Source organism: Suncus etruscus, chromosome 12, assembly GCF_024139225.1.
Source record: "Suncus etruscus isolate mSunEtr1 chromosome 12, mSunEtr1.pri.cur, whole genome shotgun sequence".
Taxonomy (NCBI): domain Eukaryota; kingdom Metazoa; phylum Chordata; class Mammalia; order Eulipotyphla; family Soricidae; genus Suncus; species Suncus etruscus.
This window is the reverse complement of record NC_064859.1, coordinates 96,772,715-96,796,782: the sequence shown is the minus strand read 5'-3', so window position 1 is coordinate 96,796,782 and position 24,068 is coordinate 96,772,715. Positions and strand designations below refer to the sequence as shown.

Here is a 24,068-nt window from a genome sequence, read left to right as displayed (position 1 = left end):
TAATAAATGATCTCAGATTTTTCTGCAAATACAATGATAAACCACATTATTCAATAAAATACAACTGTGATTGCACTCACATCCAATTTCGAAGATTCTGCATACTTCCTCTCCTAGAAATCTGAGTCTTCATGGGTAATCCCTGGTACATATTCCAGTCTCAGTGGGTTCCTTTTTGCTTGCTGATCTAGTTGTTTAATAAGAACCTGTGATCACTATGGCAAATATATTTTATCCCAAGAGTCTGATATATTTGCACTAACCTTGCAAACACATGGGACAGAGTGAGCTCCATGCTCTGTCTTTTTAGGAAATCAACTGCCTTGTTTCTCTCTCTAGCTGGAACCTGTTGGCTATAAGACCCACACATTCATTGGAGATATAGTCGAGATAGACTCAAGTGCCCCAGTAAGGTGAGTATAAGTCCAACATAGCTAGTCTGGAAGAAGCTTGGAGTTTTTAGAGGGATGTTCCCCACCTCTTCTGGCACAAATCAAACACCAGGAGACTTTATCTTCAACTCTTCAATTACCACTTACCACCTGCTTTCTCCTCATTGTCAAAAGTTGTCAATTTCTTATGGCTGTGTAGCAGGGTAAGGTGGGCGAGAACATATAATCTCAATGAGGGTGAAGAGAGTCTCTCAGAGAGGAGTGGGTTCACACAGGCAAGTACAGCCAAAAGGCCATGTAGGGACCCAAGCATCCTCTGTCCTACACACAGAAGAGGAGCTCTCTCAGGGAAAAGTATACTAGTAATTGGATAATCAAGAAAGAATATATAGGCTAATATGCAGGCTTTCTTTCTTTTCCTGGGGCCTCTTTCATCTTCTATTACTGCAGTCCCTGGTTCTTTTTGTCGTTGGAAGAACCATTGATAAAAACCCACATTAAAATTCCTTACTAGGCAGAATCTTAATAGAGTGCTTTCTGGACAAAACACTATCACGAGGTTTGAACTGCAAGGTTCTCTTCTATCTTCCTTCCATCTTATATCATTGCCAGAAGTGACTAACTCCAGTCTCCAAGGCTGCTTGAAAACATTCCTTGGTACCTACAGCCTTTTAGGGAGTCCTAAGGGAGGACAAAATTTATCCATAACTGGACAGACCCTATACTTTTTTGACTGGATCTGACCCCCACAGGAGCCCATGATTTTTCCTCTGTTTTGACTTTTCTCCTTCTCCAATTCTGAGCCCATTACCTGTCTATTTACTGCCTCGTAGTATGTTGTCTGCCTTACACGTCTAGGATTTTCCATAGACAATACACTTAGCACAGTCACACCTGATTGGAGTCTGCTGTCTGCTTTCCCTTCCTCAGCCCTGACCAATCTCCTACTCTGAAATATGCCTGTGTGCTAACATCGCTTCTCTGAGAGGGAGAGTAGAGTCAGCCCCTTTGTGCTTCTTGTTTGGGAATAATTTAACAGGATACCCAATATTACCAGGGAAAAGAAAGCACAGTAGTGAGGAGTAGGAAAGAATATATATGAAGAGAAAGTCCTACATGCCTCATCTTCCAGGCTTTTTGGTGTGAGGTGTGAGGTCTCTAATCTTAATCCCCCACAATGCTCCCTGGGATCCCATGATGTGTAGAGTTGATGTGAGATTACACTCACTGAGCTGGGCAAGAGAGGTGCCCAGAAAAGTAGGTCTACAGAAAAGTACTCTTTCAGGTTGGGGACCAGGCAGCTGTAGGTGGGATGATGGATGGTTTGTAGTGGTCCTAATAACTGTCTTTTCTTCTTACACAGGACCAGCCCTACTTCTTCACTGGAAGCACCAACTAAAAAATGGATCCTTTGGGTCCTGACTATTTTTATATGTATATTGCTGTTCCTTTTAGTTATTTTAATTACTATTAGGGTTTGTACAGAGCTTCGTTCACGTTCACTAAATTAGACTAAGGTAGAGGATATGGGTCATCTAAAGAGGCCTAGAGATGGTGCATAATATAGTTTCACTATGTCTAGTTTTAATGAACCTGGGCCCTTTAGTTGAGGCCTTGTGTGAAGGTTCTCTGCCCTACCCCAGACTCATTTCTTGCCAGTTTTCACCTCAGTTGCCCCTGACAACCAGATTTCAAATTTCCAAATCCAATGACAACAGAATTCCAAGGACTATCGCAATGTTTGTGTTCCTGGACTCAACCCATTTTGGAATATTTACTTAAAATAAAACTCTATGCTTTTCTCATCTTGAGTGTTTTTTTATTTTTTAATGAGTGATTTTGGTTGAAGCTCTAAAACACCCTCTCAGAATGGGATACATGACAGGATCATCAACTGTTGACTACCGTAACCTGACAGTGGCCACTTTGCAAAAACCTCTCTGCCATTTTCCAGTTCTACGTGCTGTTTGCTACAAAGCCCCTGGGCAGCAGGAAACAAAGTAATAAAGAATTTCTTAGCCCAGGGGAAAAAACACAGCCTGGAATGAAGTTAGATTCCCCTAGCCCACATTCTTGAGTTAACAAGGTACCTTTTATTGTTTTGTGCAACATTGGGATTTTACAAAGTTATTCCTTAAGAACTTTGTCCCACCATAAATCTGTTAAGGGCTTAGAAATGTGGCCAAACAGACTCTACCAGGATCTAGCATGATGCCCCTGCCCCACTACCCACTTTCCATATTTGGGGAATGATGTTATGTTCCTTGTTTCAACCATACCTGTCCTGTGTTTATACCTTATTTGGAATAATGAGATGGTCTGTGCACTAAAAAGAGTGATTGACACTGCCTTTTGCCTGCCCCTGTACCTCTTATATAAGAAGGTGCTGAACCACATTAAAAGCCTTTGAACAAATCCTGTTTTGGGCCTTATTAATATTAACCTCTCTTAGATTTTTTGAAGGTGTGGCTGTGTGATCTGAGCTTTGCAAAATAAAGGTGCGGTTGTTCGTGAGCCTATCGTCCACTCTCCGTTGGCCGGGCCGCTTCGAGGGCTTACAGGACACCCGCAATCAACCGGAGCATATGCTGATTAAGATGGATAGGCAGAAGATTTTTGGCCTGGATTTCATATCCAGTCACAATCGAAAGATTTCTTGATTCTTATTTCTCCTAAAATGTTACAGGAAATACTTCCATGTATTCCAAAGCCAATGGGCCTAAATAATGCAATATTTCCATAGTCAATCCTCTCCCATGAGACTTAGGCTGCTTGACTTTGTATTACTAGAATTGGCCACTTTTGGCCCCTACAAAAATATTTGAACTGGGGCTAGAGAGAGAGCATGAAGGCAAGGCATTTGCCTTTTATGCAGAAGGACGGTGGTTCATACCCGGCATACCATATGGTCCTCAGTGCTTGCCAGGTGTGATTTCTGAGAACTGACGGGTGTCACCAAAAAATTAGTATTTTAACTGTCCCCTAAATCTAAGAAAATTTTGAAAAAGCTTAGAGAAATATAACAAATGGGTCATGGTAATAATAAATGATCTCAGATTTTTCTGCAAATACAATGATCAACCATATTATTCAATAACATACTACTGTGATTGCACTCACATCCAGTTTTGAAGATTCTGCATACATACATCCTTTCCTGGAAATCTGAGTCTTCATGGGTGAATCCCTGGTACATATTCCAGGTCTCAGCGGGTTCCTTTTTGCTTGCTGATCTAGCTGTTGATTTAGAACTATGCGATCTCTATGGCAAATATATTTTTATTTTAAGAGTCTGATATATATGCACTAAGCTTGCAAACACATGGGACAGAGTGAGCTCCATGCCTCTGTATTCTTTCGAGGGAATCAAACTGCCTTGTTTCTCTTTCCAGCTGGAACCTGTTGGCTATAAGACCACACTCATTCATTGGAGATATAGTCGAGATAAACTCAAGTGCCCCAGTAAGGTGAGTATAAGTCCAACATAGCTAGTCTGGAAGAAGCTTGGAGTTTTTAGAGGGATGTTCCCCACCTCTTCTGGCACAAATCAAACACCAGGAGACTTTATCTTCAACTCTTCAATTACCACTTACCACCTGCTTTCTCCTCATTGTCAAAACAGTTGTCAATTTCTTATGGCTGTGTAGCAGGGTAAGGTGGGCGAGAGAACATATAATCTCAATGAGGGTGAAGAGAGTCTCTCAGAGAGGTAGTGGGTTCACACAGGAAAGTATAGCCAAAAGGCCATGTAGGGACCCAAGCATCCTCTGTCCTACACTCAGGAAGAGGAGCTCTCTCAGGGAAGAGTCTACTAGGTAATTGGTATAATCAAGGAAAGAATATATAGGCTAATATGCAGGCTTTCTTTCATTTTCCTGGGGCCTCTTTCATCTTCTATTACTGCCAGTCCCTGGTTCTTTTTGTCGTTGGAAGAACCATTGATAAAAACCCACATTAAAATTCCTTACTAGGCAGAATCTTAATAGAGTGCTTTCTGGACAAAACACTATCACGAGGTTTGAACTGCAAGGTTCTCTTATCTTCCTTCCATCTTATATCATTGCCAGAAGTGACTAACTCCAGTCTCCAAGGCTGCTTGAAAACATTCCTTGGTACCTACAGCCTTTTAGGGAGTCCTAAGGGAGGACAAAATTTATCCATAACTGGACAGACCCTATACTTTTTTGACTGGATCTGACCCCCACAGGAGCCCATGATTTTTCCTCTGTTTTGACTTTTCTCCATCTCCTATTCTGAGCCCATTACCTGTCCCTATTTACTGCCTCGTAGTATGTTGTCTGCCTTACACGTCCAGTGTGATTTTCCATAGACAACTACACTTAGCACAGTCACACCTGATTGGAGTCTGCTGTCTGCCCTTTCCCTTCCTCAGCCCTGACCAATCTCCTACTCTGAAATATGCCTGTGTGCTAACATCGCTTCTCTGAGAGGGAGAGTAGAGTCAGCCCCTTTGTGCTTCTTGTTTGGGAATAATTTAACAGGATACCCAATATTACCAGGGAAAAGAAAGCACAGTAGTGAGGAGTAGGAAAGAATATATATGAAGAGAAAGTCCTACATGCCTCATCTTCCAGGCTTTTTGGTGTGAGGTGTGAGATCTCTAATCTTAATCCCCCACAATGCTCCCTGGGATCCCATGATGTGTAGAGTTGATGTGAGATTACACTCACTGAGCTGGGCAAGAGAGGTGCCCAGAAAAGTAGGTCTACAGAAAAGTACTCTTTCAGGTTGGGGACCAGGCAGCTGTAGGTGGGATGATGGATGGTTTGTAGTGGTCCTAATAACTGTCTTTTCTTCTTACACAGGACCAGCCCTACTTCTTCACTGGGAAGCACCAACCTAAAAAATGGATCCTTTGGGTCCTGACTATTTTTATATGTATATTGCTGTTCCTTTTAGTTATTTTAATTACTATTAGGGTTTGTACAGAGCTTCGTTCACGTTCACTAAATTAGACTAAGGTAGAGGATATGGGTCATCTGAAGAGGCCTAGAGATGGTGCATAATATAGTTTCACTATGTCTAGTTTTAATGAACCTGGGCCCTTTAGTTGAGGCCTTGTGTGAAGGTTCTCTGCCCTACCCCAGACTCATTTCTTGCCAGTTTTCACCTCAGTTGCCCCTGACAACCAGATTTCAAATTTCCAAATCCAATGACAACAGAATTCCAAGGACTATCGCAATGATTGCGTTCCTGGACTCAACCCATTTTGGAATATTTACTTAAAATAAAACTCTATGCTTTTCTCATCTTGAGTGTTTTTTTATTTTTTATGAGTGATTTTGGTTGAAGCTCTAATACTCCAGGTGTTATGCTGTATTGGCATGAAAGCTGGAAGCTTTCCTGCCTTGTCCCAATCACAACTTGCTGAGAACATGCATTGCAGACTTCAGATTGTTGCTTATGGTTGCATTCCAGCACTGAAAGTGGGAGGAATAATGTCCTCCTGACAACAGGAATAAAATTCTGATTGTCCTGATATTAGAACTAATTAACACCACATTAATAATGATTCAGGATTGTGATTATAGAAGAAGAAAGTGTAGTTGTGATTCCAGGAGTAGACTGTGGAAAAGGTCTCCCTAGCCAAAGATGAACACAAACTCCAAAACCAGTGAGGAGACAGTATATAACTTGGCCATCTGACATGAGGGCATCCAATACTACCTTCTTAAAAACTGTCAGATAAATTTCAATTCTCAAACATTGAGGTATATATGTACTAATTTTACTTGTAAAATTCGAGAGCCCACTTTAGATCTCATCGAATTTGATGGTAACAGAATAATTATATACCATGTCCTGCATTTGAGCATTTCGTCTGAGAACTAACTGTACAGAAAGAAGACCAAAGTTATACGAACACATTTTTTCAAAGGTTGTTCTTTTTTTATTCCTTTGGCTATTGTCTCTGAGTCTTAGAGGAAGGAACTTGAACTTGTTCAATGAGATCAAGCAGAAAGACTGCTCATGCTTTTGCTGGGACAAGTGGAATCAGACAAGGGGTGTGGTACAAAGCTATAAAATCTTCACGTTACCTCCTATCAGCCCCTCTGGGAATGCAAATGTGTAATGATGTTTGTCTGGTTTGAATTTCAGAGGTGCAAGTTTTGGAAGGTAACTAACACTCCTCAATAACAGCAGAATCACATGTCTTCTAGGTTCCTGCTAGGAAACAAGTGTGAACTCTTGTTTGGGATTTTCCTTTTCTCCAAAGATTAATGATAGACTTCCATTTTGTTGTGGACTTTAGAGAATTAACTGTCTGGAATTCTATGAAATAGGCCTTGAAGCCTCAGCCCGTTAGGCTGATCACAAAGAATGAGACCGACAGTGGAGGACAAACACACACAGCTAATCTTGAGTTGGAATGACAGCCATTAGTGATCACCTAGTCCTGTTTTTTTTATATATATGTATACATTATAAATATTTATATTATATATTACATTTATTATTTAAACACCTTAATGACATACATGATTGTGTTTGGGTTTCAGTCATGTAAAGAACACCACCCATCACCAGTGCAACATTCCCATCACCAATGTTCCAAATCTCTCTCCTCCCCACCCAACCCCCGCCTGTACTCTAGACAGGCTGCCTATTTCCCTCATACATGCACATTTTTAGGATAGTTCAAAATGTAGTTATTTCTCTAACTAAACTCATCCCTGTTTGTTGTGAGCTTCATGAGGTGAGCTGTAATTTCCAGCCCTTCTCTCTTACTGTCTGAAAGTTATTATTGCAAGAATGTCCTTCATTTTCTTAAAACCCATAGATGAGTGCGTTTTTCTTTATATCTGAATTATTTTACTCAGCATAATTGATTCCATGTACATCCATGCATAGGAAAAATTCATTACTTCATCTCTCCTGACAGCTGCATAATATTCCATTGTGTATATGTACCACAGTTTCTTTAGCCATTTGTCTGTTGAATGGCATCTTGGTTGTTTCCAGATTCTTGCTATGGTAAATAGTGCATTAACGAATATAGGTGTAAGGAAGGGATTTTTGTATTCTATTTTTGTGTTCCTAGAGTATATTCCTAGGAGTGGTATAGCTGGATCATATGGGAGCTGATTTCTAGCTTTTTGAGGAATCTCCACATTGCTTTCCATAAATGTTGGACTAAAGAGCATTCCCACCAGCAGTGAATAAGAGTTCCTTTCTCTCCACATCCCTGCCAGCACTTGTTCTCTTTCTTTGTGATGTGTGCCAATCTCTGTTGTTTTGATTTGCATCTCCCTAATGATTAGAGATGTGGAGCACTTTTAGTCATTTGTATTTCTTCTTTGTCAAAGTGCCTGTCCATTTCTTTCCGCATTTTTTGATGGGATTAGGTGTTCTTTTCTTGTAAAGCTCTGTCAGTGCCTTGTATATTTTGGAGATTAGCCCCTTATCTCATGGGTATTGGTTGAATATTTTCTCCCACTCAGTGGGTGGCTCTTGTATCCTGGGTGCTATTTCCTTTGAGGTGCAGAATCTTCTCAGCTTAATATATTCCCATCTGTTAATCTCTGCTTTTACTTGCTTGCATAGTGCATGTTCCTCCTTGAATATGCCTGCAGTCTCAATGTCCTGCAGTGTTTTGCCTACGAGTTGTTCTATATATCTTATGGTTTGGGGTCTGATATCGAGGTCTTTAATCCATTTGAATTTTACCTTCATACATGATGTTAACTGGGATTCTAAGTTCAATTTTTTGCAAGTGTCTAGCCAGTTTTTCCAACACCACTCGTTAAAGAGACTTTCTTTGCTCCATTTAGGATTTCTTGCTCCTTTATCAAAAATTAGGTGATTTTATGTCTGTGGAACATTCTCTGAGTATTCGAGCCATTCCACTGATCTGAGGGCCATTTCCGGAGTAACTTTTTCTTTTTTTTCTCCAGGTTATTACCTTTCTCTTCTTCAAACACAACCGCATAACTTGAACTATCTAGTCCCGCCTCCCATTTGGGGTGGGGGAATAAGGGAGGTACCAAAACCAAATAGGTTTAAGACCAGTAAGTAGTAAGCTAGGCACAGAGGGGACCACTTATTCTAGCAGCCCCGGGGGTAAGGGAAGATGTTATGGGAAAGATGGGAACGGAGGTGGAGAGAGGACAATTCGGTGATGGGAATTCCCCTGATTTTATGTTAATATGTACCTAAAATATTATTGTCAATGATATGTAAGCCACTATGATTAAAATAAAAATTATATTTAATTAAGAAACAAACAACCAAAAAAAGAGAAAAAAAGCTATTGATTTTTGTGTGTTAATTTTGTAGCCTGCCACTTTGCTATATGAATCTATTATTTCTAGAAGCTTTTTGGTAGAGTCTTTAGAGTTTTCTAAGTAAAGTATCATGTCATCTGCAAACAGTGAGAGCTTGAGTTCTTCCTTTCCTATCTGGATTCCCTTGCTATCTTTTTCTTGCCTAACCCCTATAGCAAGGACTTCCAGTACTATGTTTATGAGGAGTTGTGAGAGAGGACTTCCTTGTCTTGTACCAGAACTTAGAGGGAAGGCTTTTGTTGGTGGATGTTGAACTCCTTATTGTTTCTGAGTCCACAAATAGTTCCCAGAAAGATAAATTACATCCCATTCTTCCTTCCCCCCATTTGGGGAGACCTTGGTAATAATATCTGGAGTAAATAATCCACACAGACAAAATATTAGGGGACCAAAGGTTCGGCAAAGAGAGTCTTTTGTCAGTTTGAAGCCAGCCTCAAAAAGCAAATGAACCAGCCATCAGCTCTGCCATAAAAGCCCCTTACGCCTCCCCAACAAGCTATTTATTTCCTCTTTTATCGCCCGGACCTGGAAGATCTAGCTGGAACGACAGGCAAAAAACATTCCTACAGCATATACTGCAATTGGCATACACTACAATTCCCCCTTTTTAGTAAGCAAACAATAATAATGTACAATACAATAACAATAATAATAATAATAATGTAACAATATCTAACCCAACCCCATAGTTACAAAAGCAAAACTTTAATGAAATACAACATCAATTTTTAAGATAAAAAATAAAATATAAAAATATTAATTACAATAATAAAAATATAGAATCAAATATACTTCAAAATAATTTAATCATAAAAAATAGAAATACATAAGCTAAAAATTTTTATCAAGTCCAAGATTACTCTAAAAAGATAGGGAGTATAGAGCTCCTAAAAGTCCAACCAGAGGCATTTGGTGCATCAGGGAAGACAAGTTGTAACTTGATACAGAATACAGCACTGGAACAGGTAGGATGTATTTTTCAGTCCAAGATCAGGAAGCTTGCAATTGTGGGTGAAGGAGGCAATCTGCACATGTGATGGGATTCCTACAAATAACGTATTAAGGACTAGGAAGAAAGAGGGAATAATGAGGAATAATAAATTCGGGATAAAATGTCAGGAAAAGTGAGCCATATATAAAACATACAAGATAAAAGACACGCAATAAGACATGGAAATACAAACTATACAAAATTATGGAAAAAACACTCAGTCATAATTTTCAAAAATAGCTATCGGGAAGGAATTAAAATAAAGCCAAAAGAAAAATTCAGCTGAATCAACAATAAATGCTTTAAAAATACAATAGCAGGCAAACTGTTTAGATGAATATCTTCAAATTCACAATAACAAAAAAAAACTATTTTTAAAGCAGAATCGAGTAAATCTGAAAAAGAATTTTATGTGCAATACGACCATGAAGTCCTATAATGCTAATATAAAACAGTAAATCTATCATAAACAGTCAACAATAATGAGCACTGTGAAAAGAATCTACCCCAAAAGTATAGTTATATCAAAACTATGATTATACCTCCATCCTAAAATCTACAATGAGGGCAATAAAACAATGATGTTACAATGAAAAGTCAAAAGTTGCCAATTAAATGTATCTCAATACAAAATCATAAAGCAACATTAATATGATTAGGTATCTTTCTCTCAAGTAAAATCGAATATATAACAAAATTTTCTAATTAATAATAATCTAAGACAATACTGAAATTAAGGCATAAATACATCATGCAAGCAACCACAATGGGAATTCATCATATTCGCTCCTATTAAGCTATCATACCTAAAAAATGACATATAAAACATTAATAACAATTGACAAATAAAGTAAATGATTATTAGGTATTGATAGTAGATCTCTGAGAAGTATAAAACAGGATATATGCTGCTGTGGATTTTACCTATGTAATAGAGATTTTCTTGATCTTCTTGTCATCAGAATTGATCCAATATTAGTCTGTGGTAATTTTACAATATGAAGTACAATGTCGATAGTAAACTTGACCAAAATGATTTGATACTGATGATAAATTGTACTTTTCAGTCCTGTTATTATCTTCCTGAGTGAATTCTGCTAAATTGAGGTCTTTTAAAGGAAAGTCCACATAAGTGTATAGTTTTTAATTTGTTTTCCATCAAAAGCAAAACGTTTCAAATGAATTATCAATACAGGAGTATTTTCCATAAATGTGTTTTCTTTGAAAAATTGCTTTTAGTGTTGAAATTACTACAGTGAATTTTTATTGTTATCTCTGAAATAATCTTCTTTAAAAATTCAATGTGACATTCCTGTAAAGTACATTTATCAGCAGACTTTTACATTCCTGTAAAGACATTTATCTGCAGAAAGCCAGGAACAACTGAACAAATGTTTCAGAAACCTCAGACTTTTGGTAACATGTAAGACACGGTAGTATAGATTTGAACTGTCCTTGAAAGAGATCAGAAATAATAGATTCGTGAGCCCTAAATTGTTCATATATTTTATTGTCTATAACTGTATAGTTTCATCTGTTATTGAATTTTTAAGCAAATCCTCATGTAGTCCTTCTAATCTATAAGAAACATTAATAATTCGTGAGGATCCTGATGGTTGTGTCCAGCAAATTGGTCATTGAGTAAACCAATTGTCATTTTGAAATTTTCAGGATTAACATGCCTATTGCATTCACTTCCCATAATTTTGATGAGATGACCAAATTCATCTGCTAACTTACCTTACTTTGGATTTTCTGTTAATATTTTTATAATGATCTTGATAAAAATACTGAGTTAAGTCTGTATTATTATACAAGCATTGCAATATTGAATTCATGTAACATGAGTTACCTAAATTTTGTAATCCAGTGAAAACAGGTTTCTGTTTTTTTATTTGTGTTCAGGACTGTATGGGTTTTTCACTGTTGTCACACTCACTGAGGATATGGGATATGAAAGTTAATCCCTTATTTACTTTCCCAGTTACCTCAGAAGTATTACAATTGTCAGTGTTTTGAGCATTTTGTATTTGATGTGTGGGGGGAGACTTTATAGTCTCAGCAACCAGATTTTGACCATTTCTGCTAGTCCGACTTCTAACAAGGTGTAAAGGGACCCAAAATTTCTTAGGAGGATTGTCATTTGTAGAAACATAAGCATAACGCCTCCTTCTCAAGAGGAGATAACCAGCAATTCATTTTTTATCCTCTTTTATCTAAATTGGAATATTTGTTGCTTCTTGCTCTGAATATCTTCTTTGAAATGTCTTTCCACTGCTGTGTGGCTCTCCCCTTGTGGTAAGTTTAGGTAATTTAGTGTGATAAGAGTCAAAGCTCAGTTGGTGTTAAACCTCTTTCTATTCTTTTGCAATTGAGTTTTTAGAGATCTGTGGGCTCTTTCCACAATGGCCTGTGCTTAAAAATAATAAGAAATTCATTTAAGATGTTTTATCTGCCATTCTTTACCAAAAAATTCAAAAGTTTGCTTATATAGGCGGATCCATTATCAATTTTAATGGAATACGGAATACCCATAACAGAAAAACATTGTAAAAGAAAACTGCAAGCCGCCTTAGATTTTTAGGAAGACATAGGGATTGCCCAAATATATTGAGAAGATGTATCCACCATCACATGAAGATATTTTTTTGAAAATACGTCTGTTTGAGTTACGTCCATTTGTCACAATTCGTTAGACTGTAAGCCTCTTGGGTTTGCTCCTGCTATATGAGTCTTCTGTGCTAACGGGGCACATATGTTGCATCTTTCATAATTTCTCTAGCTTGCCTCCATGGAATTTGGTAATTTACATGTAAATGGCAAGCATTTTTGTGTAAGGCTGAATGTTCCTCTACAGGTGATTTAAATATAGGCATTGCCAACAAGTCAACAGTTTTATTTCCTTGAGCCATTGGCCCTGGAAGACCTGAGTAGGCTCTAATATGTGTGATGAAGATGGGTTCAGTTCGTTTTTGAATAAGTTGTTTTAATTTTTTCAGTAAGTTCTGTATAATTGGACTAATAGAATTGAGGGAGGCAGTAGCGATCACTGGGCATAAATTTACAACATATAAAGAATCAGAAATGACATTCATGGCTTCAGATACATTTTCTAATAGGTAAATTAATGTTGCTAATTCAACTTTCTGTGCAGACTTATACTTGGTATCTTTCATTATATTCATATTTTCTCAGGTTATTTCTCCCCTTCCTCCATTTGATCCATTGACATAAAATCTTTTGCATTGGGAATAGGAGAATCCCGTACAACTGAACAAATAACAAACTGAGTCTTTTTCAAAAAATTCCAGGTCTTTCCTTTTGGATAATGAGAAGAAATCTCTCCTGTGAAATCTGAGAGGGCCCTTTGTAGAAATTTATTAAGACGCAATATTAACTCAATTTCCATTTTTGGTATAGGCAGTACTATTACATCTGGAACAAAACCTAACAAAGATATTGACCTGAGTCTTGCTTTGATAATAAATTCTGAGATTTGGTGAGAATAGGCCCACATGAGGTCTGATTATAGCTTTTTGGTTTTCTGGGCCATAAAATACCATGGTTCTTGTGCTTAACAAACAAGAACTCAAGCCTCCCACTATTTTAGCGAATATGGAATTTCTTGAAGAGGCCCATTTTCTGGCCATTCTTTATCAGAAATTACAGTAACCTGAGCACCTGTGTCAATCATGCCATTAAGGAATTGCCCTTCTAAATTAAGTTTTATCATTGGATTTTCATCTTTAAATTTAGTAATCAGAGCCACTAGTGGATTTTTGGCAGCCCCCGTATCTGTGCTTCCAAATCCAATTCTTGTCTTATATAAAATCCCAAATTTAACATAAGGTATTATTACTATCTGGGCAATCGTCTCCCCTTTTTGAAAGTTCAAGTAACCGGCACATTAATGACAACAATAATCTCTCCCTTTGAATCTTTGAATCAATGACACCTGTGGTTACTGATATACCTTTTGCGTTAAGGAAACTTCTGCCCAAAATCAAACCCATAGAATCTGGGGGGTGGTGGTCCAAATATGCCTGTGTGTAACATATAAGGGCATTCTCCTGGGTAAATTGTAATGTTATATCAAGTTATATCAAGCTCACACTGCCTGCCGTGGCATGTGTTAATTCGTTAATTGAGATTAATCTTCTTGGGCTGGGCCAGGAAGAATTACAGTTTGATGACTTTGCCACTGATCTGAAAGGGCCTGGGGACTGGCCCTTTAGGCATTTCCCTGTTTCATAAATGTAGGTCCCAGAGGAGCTAAATTTAACAAAAGACGACAATTCCTTTTAATATTCCCATTTTCTACAATGGTAACAGGCAAATTCTCTCGTAGGGTTTGTGTTAAAACCTATCCCTATGTTATTATTAGGGAGATTTCCAGATCTTTCAACCAGTGGTGATCTTTTTTACATTTTGGGCAGAGACCTGGCTTTTGGGCAACTTTTTGTCTCCGGAGGTAAAGAGGTATTGTTCCTTTAGTAATTGCAAAGGTTTGCACCGGATACAACACAATAATTGTGGGGGAACTCAACACGGCTTTGTCAAAACTGGATAGGACTACCAGACTGAAACCCATCAAGAATATATTAGACCTGAGAAGAGAAATGGAAGAAACAGGCCTAGTAGATATATATAAAAGACTCCATTCCCAGAAACCTGGATACACATTTTTCTCCAATGTATATGGGACATTCTCCAGGATAGACTACATGCTGGCACATAAAACATACCACCATAAAATTAAGAGGATAGAAATTTTGCAGGCTACCTTCACTGACAACAAGGCTCTAAAATTACATATAGGAAAGGAAGAAGTCAAGCTCTCACTATTTGCAGATGACAAGATACTCTACTTAGAAATGGAAACCCATAACCTGCTCATGGATTGGCAGGATTAACATAATCAAAATGGCAATACTCCCCGAAGCATTGCACAGATATAATGCGATTTCTCTAAAGATACCCGTGACATTCTTCAAAGAATTGGAACAGGCACTTTTAAAATTCATTTGGAACTATAAACACCCTAGATAGCTAAAGCAATCATTGGTAAAAAGAATATGGGAGGAATTACTTGCCCCATCTTTAAAGTTTACTAAAAAGAAAAAGATATCCAAACAGCATAGTTTTGGAATAAAGACAGGCCCTCAGATCAGTGGAATGGCTTAAATACACAGAGAATGTTCCACAGACATACAATCACCTAATTTTTGATAAAGGAGAAAGAAATCCTAAATGAAGCAAAGAAAGCATCTTCAACAATTGGTGTTGGCAAAACTGGCTAGACACTTGCAAAAAATTGAACGTAGACTCCCAGTTAACATCATGTATGAAGGTAAAATCCAAATGGATTAAAGACCTTGATATCAGACCCAAAACCATAAGATATATAGAACAACACGTAGGCAAAATACTCCAGGACATTGAGACTACAGGCATATTCAAGGAGGAACATGCACTATGCAAGCAAGTGAAAACAGAGATTAACAGATGGGAATATATTAAGCTGAGAAGCTTATGCACCTCAAAGGAAATAGCGCCCAGGATACAATAGCCACCCACTGAGTGGCAGAAAATATTCAACCAATACCCATGAGATAAGGGGCTAATCTCCAAAATATACAAGGCACTGACAGAGCTTTACAAGAAAAGAACACCTAATCCCATCAAAAAATGGGAAAAGAAATGGACAGGCACTTTGACAAAGAAGAAATACAAATGACTAAAAGTGCTCCACATCTCTAATTATTTGGGAGATGCAAATCAAAACGACAGAGATTGGCGCACATCACAAAGAATGAGAACAAGAAGTGCTGGCAGGGATGTGGAGAGAAAGGAACTCTTATTCACTGCTGGTGGGAATGCTCTTTAGTCCAATATTTATGGAAAGCAATGTGGAGATTCCTCCAAAAGCTAGAAATCAGCTCCCATACGATCCAGCTATACCACTCCTAGGAATATACCCTAGGAACACAAAAATAGAATACAAAAATCCCTTCCTTACACCTATATTCGTTAATGCACTATTTACCATAGCAAGAATCTGGAAACAACCAAGATGCCCTTCAACAGACAAATGGCTAAAGAAACTGTGGTACATATACACAATGGAATATTATGCAGCTGTCAGGAGAGATGAAGTAATGAAATTTTCCTATGCATGGATGTACATGGAATCAATTATGCTGAGTAAAATAAGTCAGAGATAAAGAAAAATGCAGAATCCTCGCACTCATCTATGGGTTTTAAGAAAAATGAAGGACATTCTTGCAATAATAACTTTCAGACAGTAAGAGAGAAGGGCTGGAATTTACAGCTCACCTCATGAAGCTCACCACAAACAGGGATGAGTTTAGTTAGAGAAATAACTACATTTTGAACTTTCCTAAAAAGTTGAATGTATGAGGGAAAGAGGCAGCCTGTCTAGGAGTACAGGCGGGGGTTGGGTGGGAGGAGAGAGATTTGGGACTTTTGGTGATGGGAATGTTGCACTGGTGATGGGTGGTGTTCTTTACATGACTGAAACCCCAAACACAATCATGTATATAATTAAGGTGTTTAAATAATAAATGTAAATATATAGTATAAATATTTATAATATATACATATATATAAAAGAAACAGGACTAGGTGATCACTCATGGCTGTCATTCCAACTCAAGATTAGCTGTGTGTGTTTGTCCTCCACTGTCGTCTCATTCTTTGTGGATCAGCCTAACTGGCTGAGGCTTCAAGGCCTATTTCGTAGAATTCCAGACAGTTAATTCTCTAAAGTCCACAACAAAATGGAAGTCTATCATTAATCTTTGGAGAAAAGGAAAATCCCAAACAAGAGTTCACACTTGTTTCCTAGCAGGAATCTAGAAGACATGTGATTCTGCTGTTATTGAGGAGTGTTAGTTACCTTCCAAAACTTGCACCTCTGAAATTCAAACCAGACAAACATCATTACACATTTGCATTCCCAGAGGGGCTGATAGGAGATAACGTGAAGATTCTATAGCTTTGTACCACACCCCTTGTCTGATTCCACTTGTCCCAGCAAAAGCATGAGCAGTCTTTCTGCTTGATCTCATTGAACAAGTTCAAGTTCCTTCCTCTAAGACTCAGAGACAATAGCCAAAGGAATAAAAAAAGAACAACCTTTGAAAAAATGTGTTCGTATAACTTTGGTCTTCTTTCTGTACAGTTAGTTCTCAGACGAAATGCTCAAATGCAGGACATGGTATATAAACATTCTGTTACCATCAAATTCGATGAGATCTAAAGTGGGCTCTCGAATTTTACAAGTAAAATTAGTACATATATACCTTAATGTTTGAGAATTGAAATTTATCTGACAGTTTTTAAGAAGGTAGTATTGGATGCCCTCATGACAAATGGCCAAGTTATATACTGTCTCCTCACTGGTTTTGGAGTTTGTGTTCATCTTTGTCTAGGGAGACCTTTTCCACTGTCTACTCCTGGAATCACAACTGCACTTTCTTCTATTATAATCACAATCCTGAATAATTATTAATGTGGTGTTAATTAGTTGTAACATCAGGACAATCAGAATTGTATTCCTGTTGTCAGGTGGCCATTATTCCTCCCACTTTCTCTGCTAGAATGGAACTGTAAGCAACAGTCTGAAGTCTGGCATGCATGTTCTAAGCAAGTTGTGATTGGGACAAGGCAGGAAAGCTTCTAGCTTTCATGCCAATACAACATAACACCTGGAGTATTAGAGCTTCAACCAAAATCACACATTAAAAAATAAAAAACACTCAAGATGAGAAAAGCATAGAGTTTTATTTTAAGTAAATGATCAAAAATGGGTTGAGTCCAGGAACACAAACATTGCAATAGTCCTTGGAATTCTGTTGTCATTGGATTTGGAAATTTGAAATCTGGTTGTCAGGGGCAACTGAGGTGAAAACTGGCAAGAAATGAATCTGTGGTAGGGCAGAGAACATTCACATCAAGGGCCTCACTAAAGGGCTCAGGTTTATTAAAACTAGACATAGTGAAACTAAATTATGCACCATCTCTAGGCCTCTTCAGATGACCCATATCCTCTAACTTAGTCTAATTTAGTGAACGTGAACGAAGCTCAGTACAAACCCTAATAGTAATTAAAATAACTAAAAGGAACAGCAATATACATATAAAAATAGTCAGGACCCATAGGATCCATTGTTTAGATTGGTGCTTCGCAGTGAAGAAGTAGGGCTGGTCCTGTGTAAGAAGAAAAGACAGTTATTAGGACCACTACAAACCATCCATCATCCCACCTACAGCTGCCTGGTCCCCAACATAAAAGAGTACTTTTATGTAGACCTATTTTTCTGGGCACATCTTTGCCCAGCTCAGTGAGTGTAATCTCACATCAACTCTACATATCATGGGATCCCAGGGAGCATTGTGGGGGATTAAGATTACAGACCTCACACCTCACACCAAAAATCCTGGAAGATGAGGCATGTAGGACTTTCTCTTCATATATATTCTTTCCTACTCCTCACTACTGTGCTTTCTTTTCCCTGGTAATATTGGGTATCCTGTTAAATTATTCCCAAACAAGAAGCACAAAGGGGCTGACTCTACTCTCCCTCTCAGAGAAGCGATGTTAACACACAGGCATATTTCAGAGTAGAAGATTGGTCAGGGCTGAGGAAGGGAAAGGACAGACAGCAGACTCCAATCAGGTGTGACTGTGCTAAGTGTAGTTGTATATGGAAAATCATACTGGACTTGTAAGGCAGACAACATACTACGAGGCATTAAATAGGGTCAGGTAATGGGCTCAGAATAGGAGATGGAGAAAAGTCAAAACAGAGGAAAAATCATGGGCTCCTGTGGGGGTCAGATCCAGTCAAAAAAGTATAGGGTCTGTCCAGTTATGGATAAATTTTGTCCTCCCTTAGGACTCCCTAAAAGGCTGTAGGTACCAAGGAATGTTTTCAAGCAGCCTTGGAGACTGGAGTTAGTCACTTCTGGCAATGATATAAGATGGAAGGAAGATAGAAGAGAACCTTGCAGTTCAAACCTCGTGATAGTGTTTTGTCCAGAAAGCACTCTATTAAGATTCTGCCTAGTAAGTAATTTTAATGTTGGTTTTTATCAATGGTTCTTTCAATGACAAAAAGAACCAGGGACTGGCTGTAATAGAAGATGAAAGAGGCCCCAGGAAAATGAAAGAAAGGCTGCTTATTAGCCTATATATTCTTTCCTTGATTATTCCAATTACCTTTGTACACTCTTTTCCCTGAGAGACCTCCTCTTCCTGAGTGTAGGACAGAGTATGCTTGGGTCCCTACGTGGCCTATTGGCTGTACTTGCCTGTGTGAACCCTCTTCCTCTCTGAGAGACTCTCTTCACCCTCATTGACATTATATGTTCTCGCGCCCAACGTACCCTGCTACACAGCCATAAGAAATTGACAACTGTTTTGACAATGAGGAGAAAGCAGATGGTAAGTGGTAATTGAAGAGTTGAAGATAACGTCTCCTGGTGTTTGATTTGTGCCAGAAGAGGTGGGGAACATCCCTCTAAAACCTCCAAGCTTCTTCCAGACTAGCTATGTTGGACTTATACTCACCTTACTGGGGCACTTGAGTCTATCTCGACTATTTTTCCAAAGAATGAATGTGGTCTTATAGCCAACAGGTTCCAGCTGGAAAGAGAAACAATGCAGTTTGATTTCCTCGAAAGAAGACAGAGCCATGGAGCTCACTCTGGCCCATGTGTTTGCAAGGTTAGTGCAAATCTATCAGACTCTTGAAATAAAAATCTATTTGTCATAGATATCGCATAGTTCTAAGTCAACAACTAGATCAGCAAGCAAAAAGGAACCCGCTGAGACCTGGAATATGTACCAGGGATTCACCCATGAAGACTCGGATTTCTCGGAAAGGATGTATTTATTCAGAATCTTCAAAACTGGATGTGAGTGCAATCACAGTAGTATTTTATTGAATAATATGGTTGATCATTGTATTTGCCAAAAATCTGAGATCATTTATTATTACCATGACCCATTTGTTACATTCCTCTAAGCTTTTTCAAAATTTTCTTAGATTTTGGGGACAGTTCAAATAGTATTATTTTGGTGACACCCGTCAGTTCTCAGAAATCACCCCTGGCAAGCATGGGGGACCCTATGGTATGCCGGGTATGAACCACCGTCCTTCTGCATAAAAGTCAAATGCCTTGCCTTCATGCTATCTCTCTAGCCCCAGTTCAAATATTTTTGTAGGGGCCAAAAGTGACCAATTCTAGTAATATAAAGTCAAGCAGCCTAAGTCTCATGCGAGAGGATTGACTATGGAAATATGGCATTATTTAGGCCCACTGGCTTTGGAATACATGGAAGTATTTCCTGTAACATTTTAGGAGAAATAAGAATTAAGAAATCTTTTGATTATGACTGGATATGAAAACCAGGCCAAGAATCTTCTGCCTATCTTCCTTAATCAGCATATGCTCTGGATGATTGCGGGTGTCCTGTAAGCCCCATGAAGGGGCCTGGCCAGCGGAGAGTGGACGATATGCTCACGAACAACCGCACCTTTATTTTGCAAAGCTCAGATCACACAGCCACACCTTGAAAAAATCTAAGAGAGGTTAATAATAATAAGGCCCAAGACAGGATTTCCGTTCAAAGGCTTTTAATGTGGTTCAGCACCTTTTTATATAGAGAAGGTACAGGGGGCAGGCAAAAGGCAGTGTCAATCACTCTTTTTAGTGCACAGACCATCTCATTATTTCAAATAAGTTATAAACACAGGACAGGTATGTTGAAACAAGGAACATAACATCATTCCCCAAATATGGAAATTGGGTAGTGGGGCAGGGGGCAGTCATGCTAGATCCTGGGTAGAGTCTGTTTTGCCACATTTCTAAGCTCTTAACAAATTTATGGTGGGATAAAGTTCTTAAGGAATAACTTTGTAAAAACCCAATGTTGCACAAAACAATAAAAGGTACCTTGTTATCTCAAGAATGTGGGCTAGGGGAATCTAACTTCATTCCAGGCTGTGTTCTTTTCCCCTGGGCTAAGAAATTTTTTATTACTTTTTGTTTCCTGTTGGCCCAGGGGCTTTGTAGCAAACAGCACTTAGGACTGGAAAATGGCAGAGAGATTTTTGCAAAAGTGGCCACTGTCAGTTTATGGTAGCCTACATTTTTCCCCCTTTCTTCTCTAATAGAAGAAGGGAAGCCGTGAGTGGGTGGATTAGCCATGTCTTAGGCTACAGGGTTTGACCAGGTCAGACATGGCAGTAAGCCGCGAATTAAAAGTCGCTATAGGCATAGTGGGTGAGCTCTGAGGTCCGAATAGTTTGCCATAGCCATTTGGAGCCATATCCTAACTGGGATCCTGCTAATCCCGAAGTAGGCATCTCCACAGCCGAGAGCACAAGGGCCGGAGTGAGCTCTGTTTGTTAGCAATGTGCTCTATCATTTGGAAACTTAATGGCTGGAAGGGCGGCTTGGTGACGATAGCCAAGTTTTCACAGGGGTCACGTTGATTAAGCTGTTGTCAGTGAACCTGAACAAAGGTTTTTTGCAGTCTCATCTACCTGATTTTTAACAAAGGCAGTGAGTTTGCGGAAAGCCCATGGGCCAAAGGAAAGAAGCAGCATAAGGCTAATAAGAGGACCCAAAATAGTGGATAGTAATGTATGAAGCCAAGGGGAAGAGAAAAACCAGCTCTGGTACCAACCTTGTTCTTGGTCAAAACGTTTTTGGAACTCCTTCATTCCGTTACCAATACGCTGAACACTGTCTCTAACTAACCCTGTCTTGTCTTTAAATACATAACATTGTTCCTTAAGGCTACACAGATTCCCCCTTCCTTCAAAAAAAAAAAAAAAGAAAAAGAAAGAAACCAAATTAAACCACGGCAGTTTTGCTGCACTGTTTGCTAGGGATTTAACAGTGTGCTTTAAGTAGTGTAAACATATTTTAAGTTTGGAAACATTTTTAACAACAGTTATACTTAAGGCATTAACATGTTTTAGAGTATGAACCAATGAATAAATTACTGTGCCCGCACCAGTAACACCCAGGCCTATCAATAAGGCTAGGGTGAGAGCAGTGACTGGTTTGACAGTTAATTTAGGCATTAAAACAACCAAAACACAGTAGTTCTTGGACTGAAGAAACAAATGTGAAACAACGTGGGGAGATAAACCAGAAGAACAGGCAAAAAACGTTAAATTGGGGGCAATTATGAACTGAAAGGAGGAATTAATGACAAGAATTTGATTACAATTTTCAATAAGGGAACTAGGGGGAAGCATATTGGGTACCAAAAGGCAAAGTTTGAGTTCTGCCACTAGTTTTAAAGTTATGCCATGTTGTTGTGGCTTTATACTGCATTGCAGAAGGTTGGTATTGTTGGTGAAGTGAAGCAGTTTGAAGGCAGCAATTTATTTATAGAACGGTGGGATGTGTGAGTAGCAGGTACTGTAGGGCGCCTGGGCAGAGGCTTTGACCATGACGAGGATGAGCTGCGAAGAGGAGGGGGATCTGGAGGACAGCGTGGGCTGAAAGGGTGGGGAAGCAGGCAGAGTTTTGAAGAGCTTGGGGCATGGGAGTGGTTGAGGTGACATAGCCAGTGTGTTCTGGGGAATGTGTGAATGGGCCAGCTCGTGGCAGAAATTGATTGGGGGTGGCTCACTTTTTCTCAGCACCCATGGCGAGGGCACAAAGGGCTACTTCCAGGATGGGTTAGGGGGCGGAGTGGGATGAGTGGGAGGGGAGTTGGCTATGTTACCGGCAAAGGGGGAAGGGAAGGAACCAGAGGTGTTGTTATCGTTTTGCAAGGGAGAGTCAAGTGCAGCAAAGAAATTGGGACGGAGGTTGTTAGTGGCAGTGGTGGGCATTCAGGGCAGCCAGGCAGAGTTAAATTCAGCATTGTTAAAGGTGGAGTTATTTAGAAACAGGTTCGCAGGAATGGCAGGCTAACAGGAGGGGTGACAGGCTTTTTTGAAGTGGATGAAGACAGGACTGCGGGAGGCTGCAGGAGGTTTATAAGAAAACAGCTTGGCAGGAGGCAAAATGGTTATTTTTGAATGCCAAGGGAATGCCTTCTGACTTCTATTAGACTTTAGCATTTAAACAATTTTGTAATTAACAATCGCCAATTTTTTAAAAACTTTTAAACTGAACCTAAATGATTTTTCTTAAACTTATTAGTTATTATTTTAAAGCTAGATGCTATTTTTTAGCCACAAATTTATATTCTATAGGCCTTAACTTACACATAGCAGGAAAGCTGGGTGATTGCAAAGTTCAGAAATTTTCCAGGGAAAAGTTATTCCCGATGGCCATTGAGAAATTTGGGGTTTACCATCCCCTACACTTTTTGCCATGCTGTTAGAAGGACAAGCTAGCTTAACACATGATGACCAGACTGAGCCAGGTTAAAAAAATTAATTGAAATTTTTAAAAATGGATAAGGCTTTAAAAATTGTATTTATTATGAAATGCAAAAATAAATAAATAGAACAAAACAACACGAAACACAACATTGTGGCCATATTTATTCAGCACAACACAAACATGAACAGACAAAAGAATTGAAACAAAACTCGCATTAGAAAAATTGACAAGCGCTTTTGAAATATTTAGCCGGCATGTTTGTAAAAAAATTTTTTTAACGTAGCTGGAGTGGAACTTTACTGAAAATAAATTTTAAGGTTTAGATTTAACACAAAACATTTTTAAAACAATTTTAACTTGAAGTTTAAAGCATGAAGTAAAATGTTAGCAGTTAAAAAAAATTGTTAAGTAAAATGGTTAATGAGCACTGTAGAAGGAGTCTCCACTTTGAAGTATGATATTATTTGCTGTAAATGAACAGGTTTTTTATAACTTGGTTTTACAGTAGAATAGTAAGACCGCTGTACTAAAGTGTTAAAATTTTTATGATCAAACACAAGAGCATGAACTATGATTATTAAAGGTATAAAAAACTGACTTTAAAAAACAAACAACTGTTTTTACTTCAAAGACTTTAAGTGAATAATTTGTAAAAAATATTATATACCAAATCAACAGAATGTTTAGACATTATAAAATATAGTTAAAGACATTTGATGCATTTTCACACCTAGAGCTTAAGACCAAAATTATATTTGATGCTAGTTAATTTGCTTTTATAATATTACTTATAAAATTAAATATGTATATTTTTCATTAATACTAGATTTTTTTACCTTGACACAAATATACAGATTTGTATAATGTGCTGATTTTCTGAATACACTTAAAAGGATAGTTTTTTTTTTTTAATGCAGAGGTAAAGAATAACCATTGCTGTAGCACAAAATTAAAACCAAGGGTACTATACGGCAAACCTAGGTGTTCACTGTGCAT

The 24,068-nt window shown here is 38.4% G+C and overlaps 1 protein-coding gene and 1 non-coding gene across 2 annotated transcripts in view; one reads left to right on the top strand and one right to left on the bottom strand.

Moving 5' to 3' along the window:
• LOC126024307 (phospholipase B1, membrane-associated-like) overlaps positions 1-20,923 on the top strand; it is a 101,581-nt gene extending 80,658 nt beyond the window's left edge. Inside the window, exons 36-38 of the mRNA XM_049784695.1 lie at positions 340-413; positions 19,490-19,631; positions 20,894-20,923. Of these exons, the coding sequence (XP_049640652.1) occupies positions 340-413; positions 19,490-19,631; positions 20,894-20,923 (246 nt within the window). The remainder of the gene's footprint in view (positions 1-339; positions 414-19,489; positions 19,632-20,893) is intronic.
• Positions 20,924-23,933: 3,010 nt separating this feature from the next.
• Positions 23,934-24,068, bottom strand: LOC126025419 (small nucleolar RNA SNORA22). The gene has a single exon (XR_007501426.1). It is a non-coding gene; the product is annotated as a small nucleolar RNA SNORA22 (small nucleolar RNA).